We start from the raw sequence: 16,955 nt of genomic DNA, 5'->3' as shown, positions 1-16,955 counted from the left end.
AATGACTACTATTATATTTACAAGAATGCAAATCTGAGAGTAGAATAGTACAGTAGATCACTAAACTATTTGTATTATTTTAAACCTGATTACCGGAAATCCTCAACTCAAGCACATGCATGGACCATACTTGACTTTGTTTTTACAAATCAATCCTGCCTCTTTATTAATAATAATAATATTGCCTCATATTTGTCATAAATTATTACCTAGTTGCCAATTTGAAAGAAATAAAAAAATCTCTGTTATGATGTTATCTCAAAAACTACGCCTAAACGAGTTGAAACTAGAGCGGGGCAGTTGTATACATATACATCGACAAGGAGGATTGGCTGCCGACCATAAGATGGGCAAAGGCATTAATAGTAACCTCATCCAAACACTTATTATATTGTTGGTGATCCTAGCAGTTAAGGGGAATGCAGTAAAAGGGAGTCCCATTCTTGTCAATTTCGGAGACTCCAATTCAGACACAGGAGGTGTATTAGCTGCCACTGGCCTTCCTATTGGACTACCCCATGGCATCACTTTTTTCCACAGGGGCACTGGCCGTCTCGCTGATGGCCGTCTTATCATTGATTTCTTCTGTATGTATAATTCATTCCATTTGAATCTTTTTTGTCCTTTAATTTCTAATTTTCCGGCTATATAATAATACAGTCTCTGTTGCAGGTGAACATTTGAAGCTCAACTATCTAAGCCCTTATTTGGATTCTCTGTCCCCAAATTTCAGGGATGGGGTTAACTTTGCTATCAGTGGTGCCACCCTCCTTCCCAAATTTGTTCCCTTTGCACTGGATATTCAAGTTAGACAGTTCATTCGCTTTAGGAATCGCTCTCTTGAGCTCGTCTCACAAGGTATCCTCCTTTTCCTATCTCATATATATTTTGTCATCCTTTCTTTACACATGCACTTACCTTTTCATCAAGGGTCAAAGGACCTTATAGATGAACACGGGCTTCGTAGTGCACTCTATACGATTGACATTGGACAAAACGATCTTCTTATGGCTCTCTATGCATCAAACCTAACCTATGATCCAGTCGCGCTCAAGATCCCTCTCTTCCTTGAAGAAATCAGATTAGCTGTGGAGGTTGGTTTTTCCACAAGTATACTCTATACAAAACAGCCTGTTAAACATTTCGACCTTAATTCAATTTAGCACTAACTATGCAGACGCTGTACCAAAGCGGTGGGCGGAGATTTTGGATGCACAACACAGGGCCCTTAGGGTGCCAACCCAAAGAACTGGCCCTACATCCACATAAAAGCAGCGACCTTGATCGTTTTGGATGCCTGAGTCTGCACAACAAGGTAGCAAAAACATTTAATAAGGGGCTTCGCACGCTTACTGAAGAGCTAAGGCCAGTGTATAAGGATGCTGTGATTGTTTATGTGGACGTGTATTCCATTAAGTACAGCCTGTCTGCCCATCCTCAGAAATACGGTAAACCTCAGTCCGATGCTTCCTTTAAGTAGCTATCGTCTTTGATCTCGACAAGTTAAATGTAAGAAGGTGCATTTTGTTATAGGGTTTAAGGATCCATTTGCAGCATGCTGCGGTCGTGGGGAACCGTACAGATACGACAGGAATGCGACATGTGGGCAGCCAGGGTATAATATCTGCAACAATGTGTCACAGTCCATAGTGTGGGATGGAGTTCATTACACTGAAGCTGCAAACAACGTCGTCGCATCCAAGATCTTTTCAGGACATTATTCAACACCCAGTGTCAAACTTGAGCAGTTCTGGAATTCTGATAATATTGAACCAAAACCTCACTAAAACCATTCTTGGTTATTATGCAAATAAATCAGGATTTGGACCGAAAACTATTACTTGCATTTTATGTTGATACGGTTTCAGTTAATATTTTGTGTTTTTAAGTTTCAAATCCTCGAAATGGCTTGAATGAAGCAAGCATTTTCTAAGAATGAGGCTTGAAGATACCTCAACAACATTAAACCAAAAGCACCCATACCTATATTTTTTACCAGATACGGAGTAAAAGACTCGGTATTTGCCATCAAAAATTGATAAATATTCTTATCTTTGATATCTTCTGTACAGAATTCAAGTGACTGTAAACAAACAAATAATCAAATATGCAAAACTTAGGCTGCCCTACTCAAGTTCCCTTTTCGCATTCAAACTTGTCAATGGCGTTTCTCAGTAGCCGGAAATTTGATTTACTTGTAATGCAAGTGTGTTTCAAAGAAATGCTCGATTCATGGGTTCGTCACTTCCCCTAAATCGGATAAAATTGTGCGCATCTCTTGATAGTAAGGCCAGCTAACGTTGCTCTCTTCGGTACGCTTGCTTTCCTGCTACATAAACATGAGGGTGGCGGTCAGTTTACTTCAAATAAGCTCGACAGACATAGTTTAAACTGTAAACCAACATGTTTTGAGTAGAATCAGGAGCATCTGCTCCTGAATCAGGGAAAACAATAAATGCAATAAACACAAAATATTTCTGTTTCAATCTGCCATCATGCTAATAAATCCATGCCGTGACACTGAATGGCGTCTACTGTGAAGTAATTGTGCGCCTTTACGGGATTATAGTCAACAGTGATCAAGATAACTAATGGTCTCAACTCTCAACTCTCAATAATCCAGACCTAACTATTGCTTCAAAATATGTTCTGGATGTTTCTTTTCCAAAAATAAGACTTGATGATGCGTATAAAAGGCATCTCAACTCTGCTAATAAAAGGCATCCTAACTATTGCCTTCCCAAAAGCGCGATCAGACAAAAAAAAAACAACAGAGTATCAAAACTGACCTCGTATTTTTGAACTAGAGACGTCCATAATGATTTGCACTGCCCAGGTGTCCGATTGAAGCCGTCAGCCAATAGGCTTGACGATATCTCCTCCCAGAGTGCCATTCGTCCTCTTGCTACTTTGAATCTATCGTCTAACTCTCCACGCAGTGTAATCAGCCTTTTCACCTCTTCCGGTTTCCATCTATTCCGTTTTGTCGACTTTGAAGCCTTAGACGGAGAACCTGCTATTTCATCAGATTCATCCTCGCTAGATTCTCCACCTATCATTTTGTCTAGCGAATCCGACCCATAACTCTTTGTCTCCATCTCACTTGTAGTCAATGAAGTTGACCCAAAATATGACTTCCAGGTATCACTTGCATTTTCAATTTTTTTGGAACTTCCCGCAACATTAAAATCAGACGCATCATCACCCTCTTTGGTAAGTAATCCATCAAATTCACTACCATCTGACCAAAGAAGGATTGAAGAGAATAAGAGAACAAGAAGGCGATACCTAGAGCTTTTCACTAAAAGCTTCAACTCAAGTTGTGAAAGCTAACTTTTAGAAACACAAAAGTTGAGAACAAAATGATAATCTAAGCATTTGTTAGCTGTAGACATTTAAATCGAGTATCATGAACATGCTTTACAAACAAAGCTACCTTTTCTTCAAGTTAGTATACAGACTAATTTTTGGTATTGCTACTAACACGAAATAACTGCCCAAAAGATTGTGTCAAGAAAAGCTAGATAACTCGCTTTGGGTGTGTGAAATAAACCTAAGGAGGATACTTTTGGGAGAACTAGCGACCACATCAAAGAGTGAGTTTGGTGAAGGGATTAGGAGAAGAGGGAACAACGAGGTTCGGGATCCTTTCAATTGTTTGATGGGCATCATGGGGAAGGACAGAAAAATCGAGATCCTTTTTTCTTCCCTAAGCAAAAACCAACCTTCCATAAGATAGACATGTTTCGTAGTAAAGTGCATCTCCGTCTCTTCCCCCTCCCTTTCCTCAAGTGGTTCTCAGTCACTTCCCTTACATACCAAACATCACATATTCACATCCTTTGATACAGAGTTACCAACGAGAGTTATCACTTTATATATACCAAAACCAAGGCCCACCAATTCCTGGATTTTCCCATTATTATTAGTATAACCATGGAAGAGATTTTTTACTTCTTTGATTATGCATAACTAAGCCAATGAACTTAACATGTGTGTGATTCGAAACAAATACAAGGATGGGGAGGGGATTAGAGAAAAACCTTTAAAATCCTGCTGTGAGGTGCTAGTCTCAGAAACAATACCATTATCTTCCTCGTTTACCACGCTGCCAGTTTTTTTCCTTTTATAATGTCCATCAACTGTCTTCCTCAGTGCAGATATACCAAATCCAACATGAGATTTTCCAGACAGTCGCTCATTGACCTCATCAGAAAGAACTGCAGTCGGATTCTCGGTTGCAATAGCTATTATTTCAGGTCGTTTTCCACTGTATTTCCTTACTACTTTCCTTAGTACCTCAGAAACCGTACGCTCCATATGCGAAAGAGGACAATTTACAGGACAGCTTGACAGTGAAGCATGGGCAGCTTTGTGCAGCGCATCTAAAAGCTTTCCTTTATCAAGCCACAAGCATCTTGTGGTTATTCTGATTTTACCTTTCAAGCATTTCTCAGCAGAGCCCTCTGCCGCACTAGGGCGTAAAATTTCCATGCTTCAACACACAATTAAAAGCTTACAGTTACGGAGAGACAGAACTGTAAAATAAATGTTAAAACTACTCTCTCCATCTCATTTATATTGTTCCACTTTGACTCTAATCGTCAGCTGGTATTGACTAGGATCGTTAATTTTCTTTAATTATATATAAAGTTAAAATGTAAAAAAAAAATTGAAATCAATGAAGAAAATTATATTGTGTATATTGTGAGAAAATATTAATCAAAGATCAATCATTTGACCATGGAACGATATAAATGGGATGGAGGAAGTGCAATGCTATCTGCTTGCCCCTCTCCAGTCCTACCTGATTACAATTATACCATCAGATGCAATTTTCATCCTTTCATCAATACAAAGTTCAGCAGAGGTACCAAATGCTTTATCACCATCATTATACATTAACTGCATTCAGAGATCCTTTTATAAGTTTCCATGATGAAAAATTCCACAATCAACTAACGCACTTGTTACCTGTAAATTTTCTTTGCCCAAGGAAATAAAACCATTTGACAGAACTCTCCTGTTCCTCAAATGAGACACTCCTAGCATTTCCCCATTCTTTATCACCTGAGAAAAGTTCACCAAGTTATCTAAGTATATGACATGACATTACAGCTTCTCTTATTATCCCGTAAGTCAAATACTTACTACAGAAGATAGGTAAAAACCACGTTGAGATAGGTTGAGATAGGACATATTTATATTGTCTGAACGGTAAAAGCTACTCGTCTAAATTTAACGTTGTGCTCCTAGTTGCATCTGAACTTACAGTTGTGTGACGAATACCGGTTGATTTTCCAAGCAGTTCATGTTCTTTTAAGAACAACAGCTCACCGTGAACAGGCAGAAAATGTTGTGGCTTAACGATCTTCAGTACTTCAGCCTTCAATGACAAAATTTAAACAAAAATAAATTCTGATGAAAAGAAAAAAACACAAACGCTTTTTTTTTTTTTTTTTTTTTTTGACAACTGAAAGCGTTTTTTAAGACTGCCTACAATTGCTTTTAGCCAGACAATTAAGTTTTATAAATCAACAGAGTCAGATTACAAAATTTTAGGGTAAACTAGCATTTTCATCATACACAACATAAACAAATCTAAAGTCGCCTAACATTAGTCAGAAAGAAATTTGTCTGACAAAGCATCTTAACAGAAAAAACTTACCAGCTCTTCACGGTAACCATGACCAGAAGTGTGCAGCATCTCATTTTTACCCATGATTAATGTTGATCCAAGTTCGGCTATACGATTAAACATTTTCATGCACCGAGTTTCATTCCCAGGTATGACCTGCATTTACCCATATCACATGACAAAGGAAATATCTTAGTACTCAGAATACGGATCTGAAAAAACTAAAATTTGACTATAATGCTTATCAAAACTAACATATATGATTAAATATTAAAGCAGCACAGGAGAATAGGGGGTCTCCCAGCCAAAATCTTTACAACGAACCCAAATCTAAGGAATAAGCATGATTAGAAATCCTCTTAAAGCATCCAAGGCCTTTGCTAATAAAAGAAACTAAATAAACAGCTCTCCTAGACAAGATTGAAATATTATGTCGTTTTCAGGAGATAGATGTTCGTCCATTACCTTCGCAGAGTATAGTATAACATCTTCCTTGCTTAATTTGAGTGAATGGCTGCTCCCAAAGGACGCAAGATTAAGAGCAGCACGTGGTTCTGCCTGACACAGTAGCAAACATATATTATTCACTAGAGAGAAAGGTATGAAAATGAAATCCAATTGAACTATTAAATGCCAAGAGGCAATGAACCCTAGTGCAAATATCATTTGAAAACCTACTTGAGAGCCTGTTGTTACAATCAGCAAGTCTTTTGGAGCATAGGCATCAATATCTTCCACCTTAACCTGATTAATAGAAATTTAACCGTTCTGACATGAGTTGTCATATTAAATCATAAAGAAGCTGTTTAAGTAATTGAACAGTGCGGCATAACTAAAATAAGCAACAATGAAGAGGTTTCCTTTACTCCCAAACACTAATGGTTTCAAAGCAAATGATTAATGATAAGCAGGGGCGGGCTTTTTTGTTTGTCACTCTTTCAATTACTTTTGAGGGGCAAGAGGTCGAAATAGTATCCCCCTTGATTTTTTATGGAGTAGTCCTTCAACAATTGTTGGACTGCAAAACATGAGAGTAACAAATGTCCCATTCAAAAAACAATTATATACATCATACCAAAGTAGACGGATCAATAGGTGCCTTTCCATCCTTCCATGCAGCATCCAAATATGTCCTCAAAGACATTCCGACAAAAACCTGTCAGGACTCACAAAACATAGAGAATTGGAAAATGTCGATGCAATTATGTATCTCAAAGGAGATTCCTAGAATAGAGACACAAATGGCCAACAGGTCTTCCATGATATAAATAAAAGATGCTTACCAATTTTCTACCAGTAGCATCAGCTGCTGCTTTCACACTCCCCAGTCGGTGAATGTTTGAAGCAAATTGAGTTGTAATCACCCGACCTTTAGCAGCTGAAATCTGCCTGAGCAGTGCATCTGCTACCACACTTTCACTAATTGTCCTTCCAGGTGACAGTACATTTGTTGAGTCGCTCATCATCTACAGTGATGCAAGTTGTGTGATACTAGTTTAGATAAATACGGAGTAATTGTTTGTAGACACTATGTAGAAATAGCTTCTAAGTACACAATCTACAACAACCACCTGTTACAATTTTTTGTCCAAAAATACTTTTTAGACTTTGTTAATGTGAGATGATAACAAGTAACAGCTCTTGCGGTCTTGCTTCATTGCTTCAACTATTTACATTTCTAATGGAGCCAAGGATTAATTGTTCTTTGGCATTTAAAGTATAATGGAGTAAAGCATGATGATTCAAATTACACTTAGTTTGTGGATTCTAAAAACAGTTTTCATTGCGACTGGGTCATCTGGAAATAACCTCTTGACCAACCTTAGAACTTAGTATCCGACAAGCACAAAAAAAAAACGACTAATGCACAAATGATAATGCAAACTGACAACACCAACAGCTTTATACTACTCCCTCCATACACCAATGATCTTCACTTCTTTAATATATGTGAGGAGTATTTTTTTCGAAAGGGGAAGATCATTAGTGTGTGGAGGGGGTAGTAGTCTAGTAGGCAAGCATCTGTTACCAAACAAACTCGGTGGAAAAAAATTCCCTTCAAAGGATAATGCGTCAAAAGAACTTACTAAGGTAACTCCTTCCTTTGACAACTCCTCCAATGCTACACGATCGAAAACTTTGCCATCCACGGGTGACTCGTCAATCTGTAGAGTGATTTGTTCTTAAGCAACATAACAGAACCCATGCTACTTTATTTAGCATCACGGTCAAAGGTTTAACTAATATGGAAAGAGTGTGATAAAAACGTGTTACCTTCCAGTCACCAGTGTGAAAAATTGTGCCATCAGCGCAGCGCATAACTAATCCACAGCAATCAGGTATGGAATGTGTAACCCTTATGGGCTCTATTTCAAATGGCCCAGCTGAAAACCTCTTTCTGGTTCTAAAAACCTTCAGTCTAGATGGAACAAAGATACCAAATTCTTTGAGACGTTTTTTGATCAGCTGCTCGAAGACAAAAGAGCAGATACATTTTATTCATCAAAAAAACAATAATTTCTGTAAGCAAGACAAAAAAGTGTGAAAATGAAAAGACAAGAACTCGAGAGAATTCAAAAGATTTCATTTCCAGGCTAATAAAATATATGATGCTACATACCTCCAGGGTAAAAGAAGATGCAAATATTGGTGTCTTTGGATCAAGAGCAGGAATGACCTACAAACAAGCACATATTCAGTGAGAGTGCTATAAACAAATAGAGTTATAGTTGGTTACAAATGAAAACATGTAACAAAAAAAGATGAGCCATAACAGCTGGTAGCAGCGTGGGACTCATTTTCTCTAACAGAGACTCAAAATTAACTTCCAGGAACAGAAAGAAACTTTACCCAAGGCAACGCACCAATGTGGTCTTCATGCCCATGCGTTATAATAACAGCTTCTATTTTGTGGCTCCATCGTTTTATAAAAGTGGTATCTGGGACGATCTTCTGAACACCAAACTCATCAAAACTGTACGAGAGATGACAGGACACATCAATAGTTACCACTAGTGTCCTCAACAGGAGAAGGCGTCAGGAGGATAAACTTACTCTGGAAACATGATACCAGCATCAATGAGGATATAACGATCGTAATTACCAACAAGCATGCAGTTCATTCCAATTTCACCCAAACCACCAATTGGTAGAACACGTAATGGTGGACCGGTGGAGCCTTCATAAAACTGCTCTAGTTTCCGTTTCACGGAATCCTCCATGCTTTTGCTAGCACCCTCTAGTCTCCCTGATCTTCTGCGTGGAACTTTTGATGTGCTTGTACCTTAAAGTAGACCAAATAGATGAATTTCTTCTCAGGAAAGAGCGTGGCAATTGTGCGAAGTAATAGAATGGAGACTGTCTAATACAAACCTCAGTAGTTAAATAAACTGATATCTTTTAACACAAGGATATCGATAAACATCTTTAAACTAAACCAACTTGTAACAGCAGAAACACATGACTTTGCCAAGCCAAATGTACTTAAAAAACAAAAGAAAGGCACAAAATCCCTACCAAATGCAGATTATTGACCAGACTCCAGAGGCATAAAAATAAACCTAACTTGATGTAGAACAATTAACTGAGCATTGCTTCGTACAAAAAGATACTTGGACAAAAATGTTCATATTAAAAAGCAAACATCAACAATCTTAACAATCTAATTCAGATACAGGAAATGTTGCCTTGATTGTTAGTAACTGAGTACATTTCTAACCAAGGGCCTAAACAGAAATTACCTCTCATAAATCATGACAGAGTTACGGTTCCACACATATGGAACACCGACCACCACATCATCTCACTTCATTACACTCATTCCAGTTACAAATCACTCGAGAGTCAAGAGCCATTATTGTTAATAGCAATATTTTTGTAAACAGTAAGAGAGCTATCAACACATTCACCCTATCTATAGGAGAAATGAGGCATACATCTCTTAGAAAATGTGGCCATATACCGATGAGGTCTTCACCTAGTGGCTAAGATTGAGGGGCACTGCATCATATGTTGCGGATATGCCCCCTCTTCATCCCACCCTTACTTTAAAAAGGCGCGCCTAGGCGCAAGGCGCAGTGAGGTGCCAGCCTGATCGCATCAGACACACTCTGAGGCGCATGGGATACAAAAGGCGCACAAGGCGCAACTAGTGAGGCGCACCAAGGCGCACACGAGGCGCATTAGTGTGAAATTCCATATTTTTTTTCCAAATTCTTTTATTTTACCCTTGTTTTCTCCCCCTTATCCTTCATTTTCACTTTTAAAGTGCATGTTAGCCCTCCTAAAACAAAAAAGGGAATATTTTTGCACAAAATTTGATTGTAAAATATGGATGTTCTTCTAAAAAATCAGTGCGCCCTCGTGTGCAAAAGGCGCGCACGTTCGCCTAGCGCCTTGCGCCTCAGCCGCTTGGGACCCCATCACCTCAGTGTGCCTTGCGCCTTCCCAAACTAAGATCCCACCCCACCCCACCCCTTAGTGACCTCATGCCTCCTTTCACAAAGAAAACACAAAATGTAGCAATTCAACATACAAATTTACACCTTGTAATCTTGTATATTCCTCATTCACATACACCGCCTTCCTCAAAACAAAACAAAACTAATCTAAATTCAACTCACTACCCACCTAATCACAGTGTCCTGAGCAATTTTACATACAAATTCACACCCTTGTACAAGTGACCCTAGCTCCAGTGGTGGAAGTACAAAGGTTATCAATGGCGGTAACCCCAAAATATTTGATTTTTTGCTTCGTACAAATCCTAGTTCTGCCACTGGCAATCTTAGCTCGCTCTTAAATTAAGACTACTCCAAAGTCCAAACAATAACATTATACATAAAATGCTTACAAAACTTGGACTAGAATTACCAGCAAAACAAACCCATAAACTCAAAAACACCATAAGATACATTACAGGTGTAAAACCAAAAAGACATTTATTTTGACAGTAGTACTGCTAAAATAAATTACGAACAAAGAAGTTAAAAAAGAACATACCACCGACAGAAGAAGGAGGACCAAGTGAGCAAGAAATGTAACGGTTAAAAAGATTGGGACGGTATGAAAGACTACAAGGGCATATGGATATACTAGTTAAAGCTGCCATTTTTATATATAATTATAATTAAAATAGATGTATACTAAATTGGTACAAAAACGGGGTTTAATTTGTAATGGAAGAAGAAGATAACATGAAGAAGCCCTGAAGAATAAGAAGAGGGGAGAGAGGAGTTTTGTTAGAGGAAAACACAGGGTTTAGAAATGAAGGAGATTTTTGAAACAAAGTTGGAATAATATCTGCTACTCAAACTCTGATACTCACTCGTCTTATCGCTTTGGCTTTCTACTTATATTAATTTTGATAACAGTAGCTCATTTGTGATTATATGCACCCGGTTTAAGCCCTTTTTTTCGGAATTTAATTGTGATCGAACTTAACTAAATTGAAATGAGATATAGTTAAAAGAATAAAATTTAAAGATTTCAATTGAATTGAAATAAACTTGACATGAAGTGAACTGAATTGTATTTATAAGAGATGAATTAAATTGAATTGAAAATAAAAGGGATTTCAATTCAACACACATTTAATAAGGAAATTAATTCGGTTTTATCTTAGTGACGTGTGTTGGTTATGTGCTAGTATCTTGTACGGAGTATGATGTCTTGATATGTGTCTTGGATTTTACCAAGTGATGTGTGTTGCTTATTTGGTCATGTGGAGTATTTTGTATGATGTGCGTCTGTAAAGAATTGTAATAATTCATTGAACATGTTTTTGAAATTGGAATTTAGTTCAAACATTTTGATAATAGTTTTATTTATGACTAGGAACTAATTTTGAGTTGGCAAACGCTACCTAAAGTGGTTTATGTTGAAATTGCATAAATTTGCTATGCTGTTAGGACACTTCATATATGAATATATGATGTCATAAATGTATCTTAGACAACGAAAGGTAAACTTACAAAGTAAAGGAAGAGACTCGTAAGTCGAAATGAAGTATGTATTTAGTAATGGTTTTTTGTTGATCATAAGCTTTAGGTCTCAAAGAGCATTTGAAAATTCCAAATGAGTTCACATCTTTATATCCTTATTTCAGAACACAACCCGTGTCTCAAACCTTTGAGTTATAACGAGTCTAACACTTGGACATGTATCCGTATCTAACGTACACCCGAGTCAAAGTGGTACAGTGTACAGTAAAATCATGCTCCTTTTTCCTACATACTGTAAATTAACTCGCACTTTTAGAGGTATTGACAAAAAACTCCTCCTTGAATTTTATTCTTATTCCAGCTCATAGAGCTTATGAATGGTAGGAGGTTTACTCTGGACTTGGATGCACATGTACACGGAATAATATTTGCCTAAACATGAACATAAAGTGTACATAACTACAGTCTACACATACTACATGGAGAACAAGACATGACTCAAGAATGTGCTTGGGTTGTGAATCTTCTATCACCCTCTGATGTTGCTTGAAGTTGGCCTGCATACTGTAAATTCCAAAGCACGTCATCAAAGGATGGACGTGTTGATGATTCTTGTGAAACGCATTTGCTGGCTATTGAGATAGCAGTTGTCAGTGACTCTTTCGCTGAAGTTGACTGGACAATTGGATCAAGCAGCTGTCTTTGACCTTCTTCGCTGCCAAGTAATGCCTGTGGAGGTCGAAATGTTGAATGTTAGGCATAAGAGTAGTTACTTACTTAGTCAAGGATGAACAACAACTTAGGCACCTGATGTACATTATACTCTGGTTATTCCCTATGAATGGGTCGAGTTTTTACGAGAAAATATCAGGTCAGTAAATTTTTACTAACTGGGATTGAAGTCTTCAGGTTCATTAAACTGGTTGCACTTCTTGTGTGATACAGAGCTGCAACCGGATGATGCAATTTATTTGGAACGATCACCTGGTGTTTCTAAATTATGGTTATTAGCCGAACCCCTCTGCACCCCCTTAAGCGGGAGCCCTTAACGCCCTAAGCCACTAAGGTAATGCTGTTGTGCAGTTAGATTCTAGTCCCCAAAACCAGGTATAAGGGCTTACCACTTCGTTTAAGAGCGTGATTGTTTTCTTGGCCGACACTGAAGGACCAATGAGAGATTCAAGTAGTATAAATCCAAAGCTATAAATATCATCTTCAATAACCTTCATTTGCCTGCAACACATTTACAACAACAATTAGTGGCCAGCAATGCAATTAAGTCGCTCGAACCTAAGAAGCCTCTTCAGCAGTTGTCGTACCATGCTTTCGAATGATCTCCTTTTACCTGGATATACCAGAACATAAGTCAATCAGGGCATAAATCCAGCAGACACTTGAGAAATGCAGGAATCGTCAAAAGAATCTCACCCCGGTTTTCTCATCATCGTACACGATAGACAGTCCATAATCACTTAATTTCGCTCTTTGATGTTCGTCAAGCAAAATATTTTTCGTCTTCAATCGATTATTGAAGAAACCTGGAATAACTCCTGTGTGAAGGAATTGTACAGCTTTGGCTATGTCTATCAGAATTACCAACCTCTGTGTCCATGTTAGCACTGAACGTTTACCGTTATCTGAAACAACACAAACACTTGTATCAGACAATCATACATGTCAGACCGTCTCTTACAAGAGTCAGCTGAAAGAATGACATATGTAAGAATGTTTCCATATCACAGAAAATTATGTTTTTCTCCTTTCAGACTAACCAGACAGGTGATCGCGTAGATTTCCATGAGGCACGTATTCATAGACAAGATAGACCTTATTTCCACTAGACTCAGGCTTGGCTCCATTGTCAATGCAGTGACCTAGAAGACAGACTAAATGTGGGTGCCGCAGCTTTGCCAAGAGGTCCAGCCGGAGCTTGAGATTTCGAATTGTGTACTTGTTTGACAGTGATAGGCACCTTATCGCCACTGTGGTTCCATTTTGTAATCTTCCTCTATAAATCTGAGATAAATGAGGCAGTTAGCTTCTCGTATAAAGCAATACAACAACAGTATCACAGTGATCAAAGACTCACTTCTAATGCAGGGCAAGTATACTGGGAAACGGGTAATATGAGTCGGGTTTGAGTCAAGTCAGATAGGATCAAATCTAATATATGCACTTTGGCTAAGCTGGAGCAGGTCATTTTGGAGTCAGGTATGTTAATGGGCCATTATCGGGTCATTTTGAGTATGTATCAGCTCAGAATGGGTCATTTCCAATTCAGCCGTTACAGGTAGTTTTACCATTTTTGAGGGCGAGGAGGGGTCCCTTGAGTTCATAAAAGGAAGAGAATGTTTCCGGAAATTTGCATAAAAAATTGCATTACAATACATTTAGCACAGTTCTTCCGGAATATATAAAACCAGATACAATTTCTGAGTCCACAGATTAGATATTCCAAAATACCTTGCCCTTGGAACCTTCTCCTATGAGGGCAGATAACTCAAAGTTCTTTGTGGCTTCTTTCAGCTCTTCCAGGGAAAATTTTCTACACATTGGGAGTCCTTGGGTACCTGTTTTAGCTGCTTCAGATATGTACCCTGACAAACATAAACCCCAATGAACCAAATGTGAAGTTTTTCAAGTATCAAAATCAGAATTTAGTTTACAAATCTATCAAATGAAAATAAATAGATAAATAAACTTACTGGCATTTGCTAAAATTTCGGAAGTGACCCCTGTCACAGTGCTTTCCTGAACTTGCTTCTGCAACAAGCTTTGCTCTTGGCAGCCCCTCGGACCATATCTTCTACATATCAACAAAAATCCAAATGCTAGAAGTCCTACCACAATAACTACAACTCCAATTATGACAACCAAAACTACGACACATTGGGCCGTGGAAATCTTCTTCTTCCTTGGAGACTCAGAACAATATGACACTGGATGTTGGATATGCCCATCAACTGTCAAACAATTCCCAGAGAATTTTGCAGCTGTTTTTCTTAAACACCCGGGTATTTCTCCGGTTAATTTATTGCTCGATATGTCAACAAACCCAAGTTTCTCACCACATCGAATGTGGTCTGAGAGTGTTCCTGCCAGCTCATTGGATGCCAAGTTCAGGTAGCCAATATCAGGCAGAGAGAAAAGGAACACTGGTAATCTTCCTTCAAGATGATTCAATGACAAGTCGAGGTGCTCTAATCGATTCAATCGATTATAACTTCTCGGTATTTCTCCATTGAAGGTATTATTGTTCAGCAAAGCCATGAATAAACCTCGAGGCAAAGTGGGCAACTCCGAATCCAACTCATTCCTGCTCAAGTCCAGTACTTTAAGCCCACTCAGGCTACGTAAATCAGGCAGTGAGCCGGAAATCTTGTTGTTTGACAGTATAAGGGTATTGAGTGTGTTGATTTTCCCAACTGAACCTGGAAATGGGCCTTTCAACTGATTATTCGACAAGCTTAGGATCGAAAGGTTCGACAGGGACGCGAACCAACTGGGCATGGTCTCATTGAAGAAGTTGCCATCAAGTCTAAGTGTTTGAAGCTTCACCATTGTTGCCATTCTTGGTGGAATAGAGCCATAAAAGAAATTTGAACTCAAGTCGAGAAATTCCAATGACGAAAGCCGGTCAATTTTATCAGGAAGTGGACCATAGATGCCCAAAGACACCAAACTAAGAACTCTCAAACTTGTTAATCTTGATAAAGTTACAATAAAGGACTCCATAGAGAACTTATCTGATAAAGTTTGATTTGGAATTGCATAACCATAAAAGTTCCCAACTTTGGAAGGTGTATGACCCATAATTCTTAGCTCAGTAACAACATCTCCTTCACAAGTAACATTTACTTTGGTAGAGTGTGACAAAAAGCATATGTTATCATTATCATTCCACACTTCCAACTCATTTGGGTACTCTAAATGTTTTCTTAATTGTTGTAGTACTTGGATTTGTGAGGACTGTAATTGAGAAGAAATACCCTTTATGCAAAAACTCAATGTGATGTAGAAAACCAAGCTCAACCCCCAAAACCTTAGACTTAAACCCATCTAGTTAAACAATAGATACCGAGTCAAACACACGCAAATTCTCGTATAAGACGGTCTGCCGACATCATGGTGTACAAAGAACAACAAATTGACTAGAAAACTATGACTTACTTCTAAATGAATCTCCGAAAAACTAATGCCTACCCAATTCAAAGGACTACAATTCAGAAGTACCCTTTAGCTCAACCCCAAAAACCTTAGACTTAAACCCATCAAGTTACCAACTTTCCACACATACAATTCACAAGAACCAATCCATCCCGAATCAAACACGCACAAATTCTTGTATAAGACGGTCTGACAACGCCTTAGTATACAAACAACAAAAAATTCACAAAGAAACAGTAACTTACTTCCAAATGAATCTCTGAAAAATCTAATGTCTACCCACTTCAAAGGACTACAATTGAGAAGTGCCCTTCACACAAATTCTCGTATAAGACGGTCTGACGACGCCTTTTTATACAAACAACAACAAATTTACAAAGAAACATTAACTTACATCCAAATAAATCTTTGGAAAAACTAATTTCTACCCAAATCAAAGCAGCAAACCAACAGAAGAACAAAAAAAAGCAAGATTCAGTGGTTGGAATGTAGCTTTGTAATTAATGAGCAAACCAAAAATACTGAGAAAATAGTTGGTTATATTATAGTGGTTGCACATGAAGCATGTATGAAGCGTAGGATGAGGAATGCAATCAAATCTGCAAAATAAATGAATGTGGGGTACTGGGGTATAATATGAGTGCAAGTTGTGAGTAGCAAAGGGAGTGGCAGAGAAGTAGATAGATTAAAAAAACTGTACAGTAGTGTAGTAGTAAAGAGACAGTATAGTAAACTGTACTGTTACAGCATGATGCTGTAGAAACCAACAAGAAACTTAATTTGGGAATCTATCATGCTGTCATTATTCTTTTGTCATGTTTTTCTGATATTTATTTGCTTTAAATCATTGGGATTCCTCAAACCACTTACTTTTATTTGGATTAAACACATAATATACTGTTAAGATTTGCTATAAATGGTTGCTTTAATTTTCTGTTTAGTATAAAGTGGAATGTGTAAGAATAAAGATTACATCTTTCACAAATTCTGTTACGGACAATTTTCGTCACAAGGTTGTTATCTCTCACAAACAGTAAGTGAGAGAGCAATTGAGAGACGGGTTATGAGAGGTCACAAGTGAAACATATTGTCTTTCTTTTTGATACTATATTTGGTTTTGATATGATTTGTAAATAAAGTAAGAAAAATCATTGAAGTTTAACTCTACTTTTTAAAGAAAATGTCTCATTTTATTCACAAACAATCCC

The 16,955-nt window shown here is 37.9% G+C and overlaps 3 protein-coding genes across 4 annotated transcripts; 1 reads left to right on the top strand and 2 right to left on the bottom strand.

Moving 5' to 3' along the window:
- Positions 1–102: 102 nt before the first annotated feature.
- Positions 103–1,880, top strand: LOC141653352 (GDSL esterase/lipase At3g62280). Its single transcript, XM_074461087.1, has 5 exons — positions 103–587; positions 673–858; positions 931–1,094; positions 1,178–1,448; positions 1,534–1,880. The coding sequence occupies exons 1-5, from the start codon at positions 116–118 to the stop codon at positions 1,785–1,787; spliced, it is 1,347 nt and encodes a 448-aa protein (XP_074317188.1). The 5' UTR covers positions 103–115; the 3' UTR covers positions 1,788–1,880.
- Positions 1,881–1,962: 82 nt separating this feature from the next.
- LOC141653351 (ribonuclease J) lies at positions 1,963–11,283 on the bottom strand. Of its 2 annotated transcripts, none has more exons than XM_074461086.1 (17): positions 10,640–11,283; positions 8,693–8,921; positions 8,489–8,612; positions 8,259–8,315; positions 7,913–8,104; positions 7,726–7,803; positions 6,922–7,104; positions 6,714–6,794; positions 6,317–6,382; positions 6,104–6,196; positions 5,669–5,794; positions 5,273–5,386; positions 4,975–5,070; positions 4,808–4,905; positions 4,044–4,495; positions 2,790–3,241; positions 1,963–2,326 (listed from the first exon to the last, which is right to left on the bottom strand). In XM_074461086.1, exons 1-17 carry the CDS (start codon positions 10,746–10,748, stop codon positions 2,231–2,233), a joined length of 2,646 nt encoding a protein of 881 aa, XP_074317187.1. In that variant the 5' UTR covers positions 10,749–11,283; the 3' UTR covers positions 1,963–2,230. The 2 variants fall into 2 exon arrangements, with proteins under 2 accessions (XP_074317187.1, XP_074317186.1); XM_074461085.1 differs by having other exon boundaries at positions 1,963–2,329; positions 10,640–10,987.
- Positions 11,284–11,901: 618 nt separating this feature from the next.
- On the bottom strand, positions 11,902–16,487 carry LOC141653350 (putative inactive leucine-rich repeat receptor-like protein kinase At3g03770). Its single transcript, XM_074461084.1, has 7 exons — positions 14,286–16,487; positions 14,044–14,177; positions 13,353–13,596; positions 13,009–13,217; positions 12,900–12,925; positions 12,702–12,813; positions 11,902–12,309 (listed from the first exon to the last, which is right to left on the bottom strand). Exons 1-7 carry the CDS (start codon positions 15,637–15,639, stop codon positions 12,079–12,081), a joined length of 2,310 nt encoding a protein of 769 aa, XP_074317185.1. The 5' UTR covers positions 15,640–16,487; the 3' UTR covers positions 11,902–12,078.
- Positions 16,488–16,955: the final 468 nt, after the last annotated feature.

This window comes from Silene latifolia, chromosome 4 (genome assembly GCF_048544455.1).
Source record: "Silene latifolia isolate original U9 population chromosome 4, ASM4854445v1, whole genome shotgun sequence".
Lineage (NCBI taxonomy): Eukaryota > Viridiplantae > Streptophyta > Magnoliopsida > Caryophyllales > Caryophyllaceae > Silene > Silene latifolia.
Note: the sequence above shows the minus strand (reverse complement) of the source record. Positions and strands in the feature narration are given on the sequence as shown.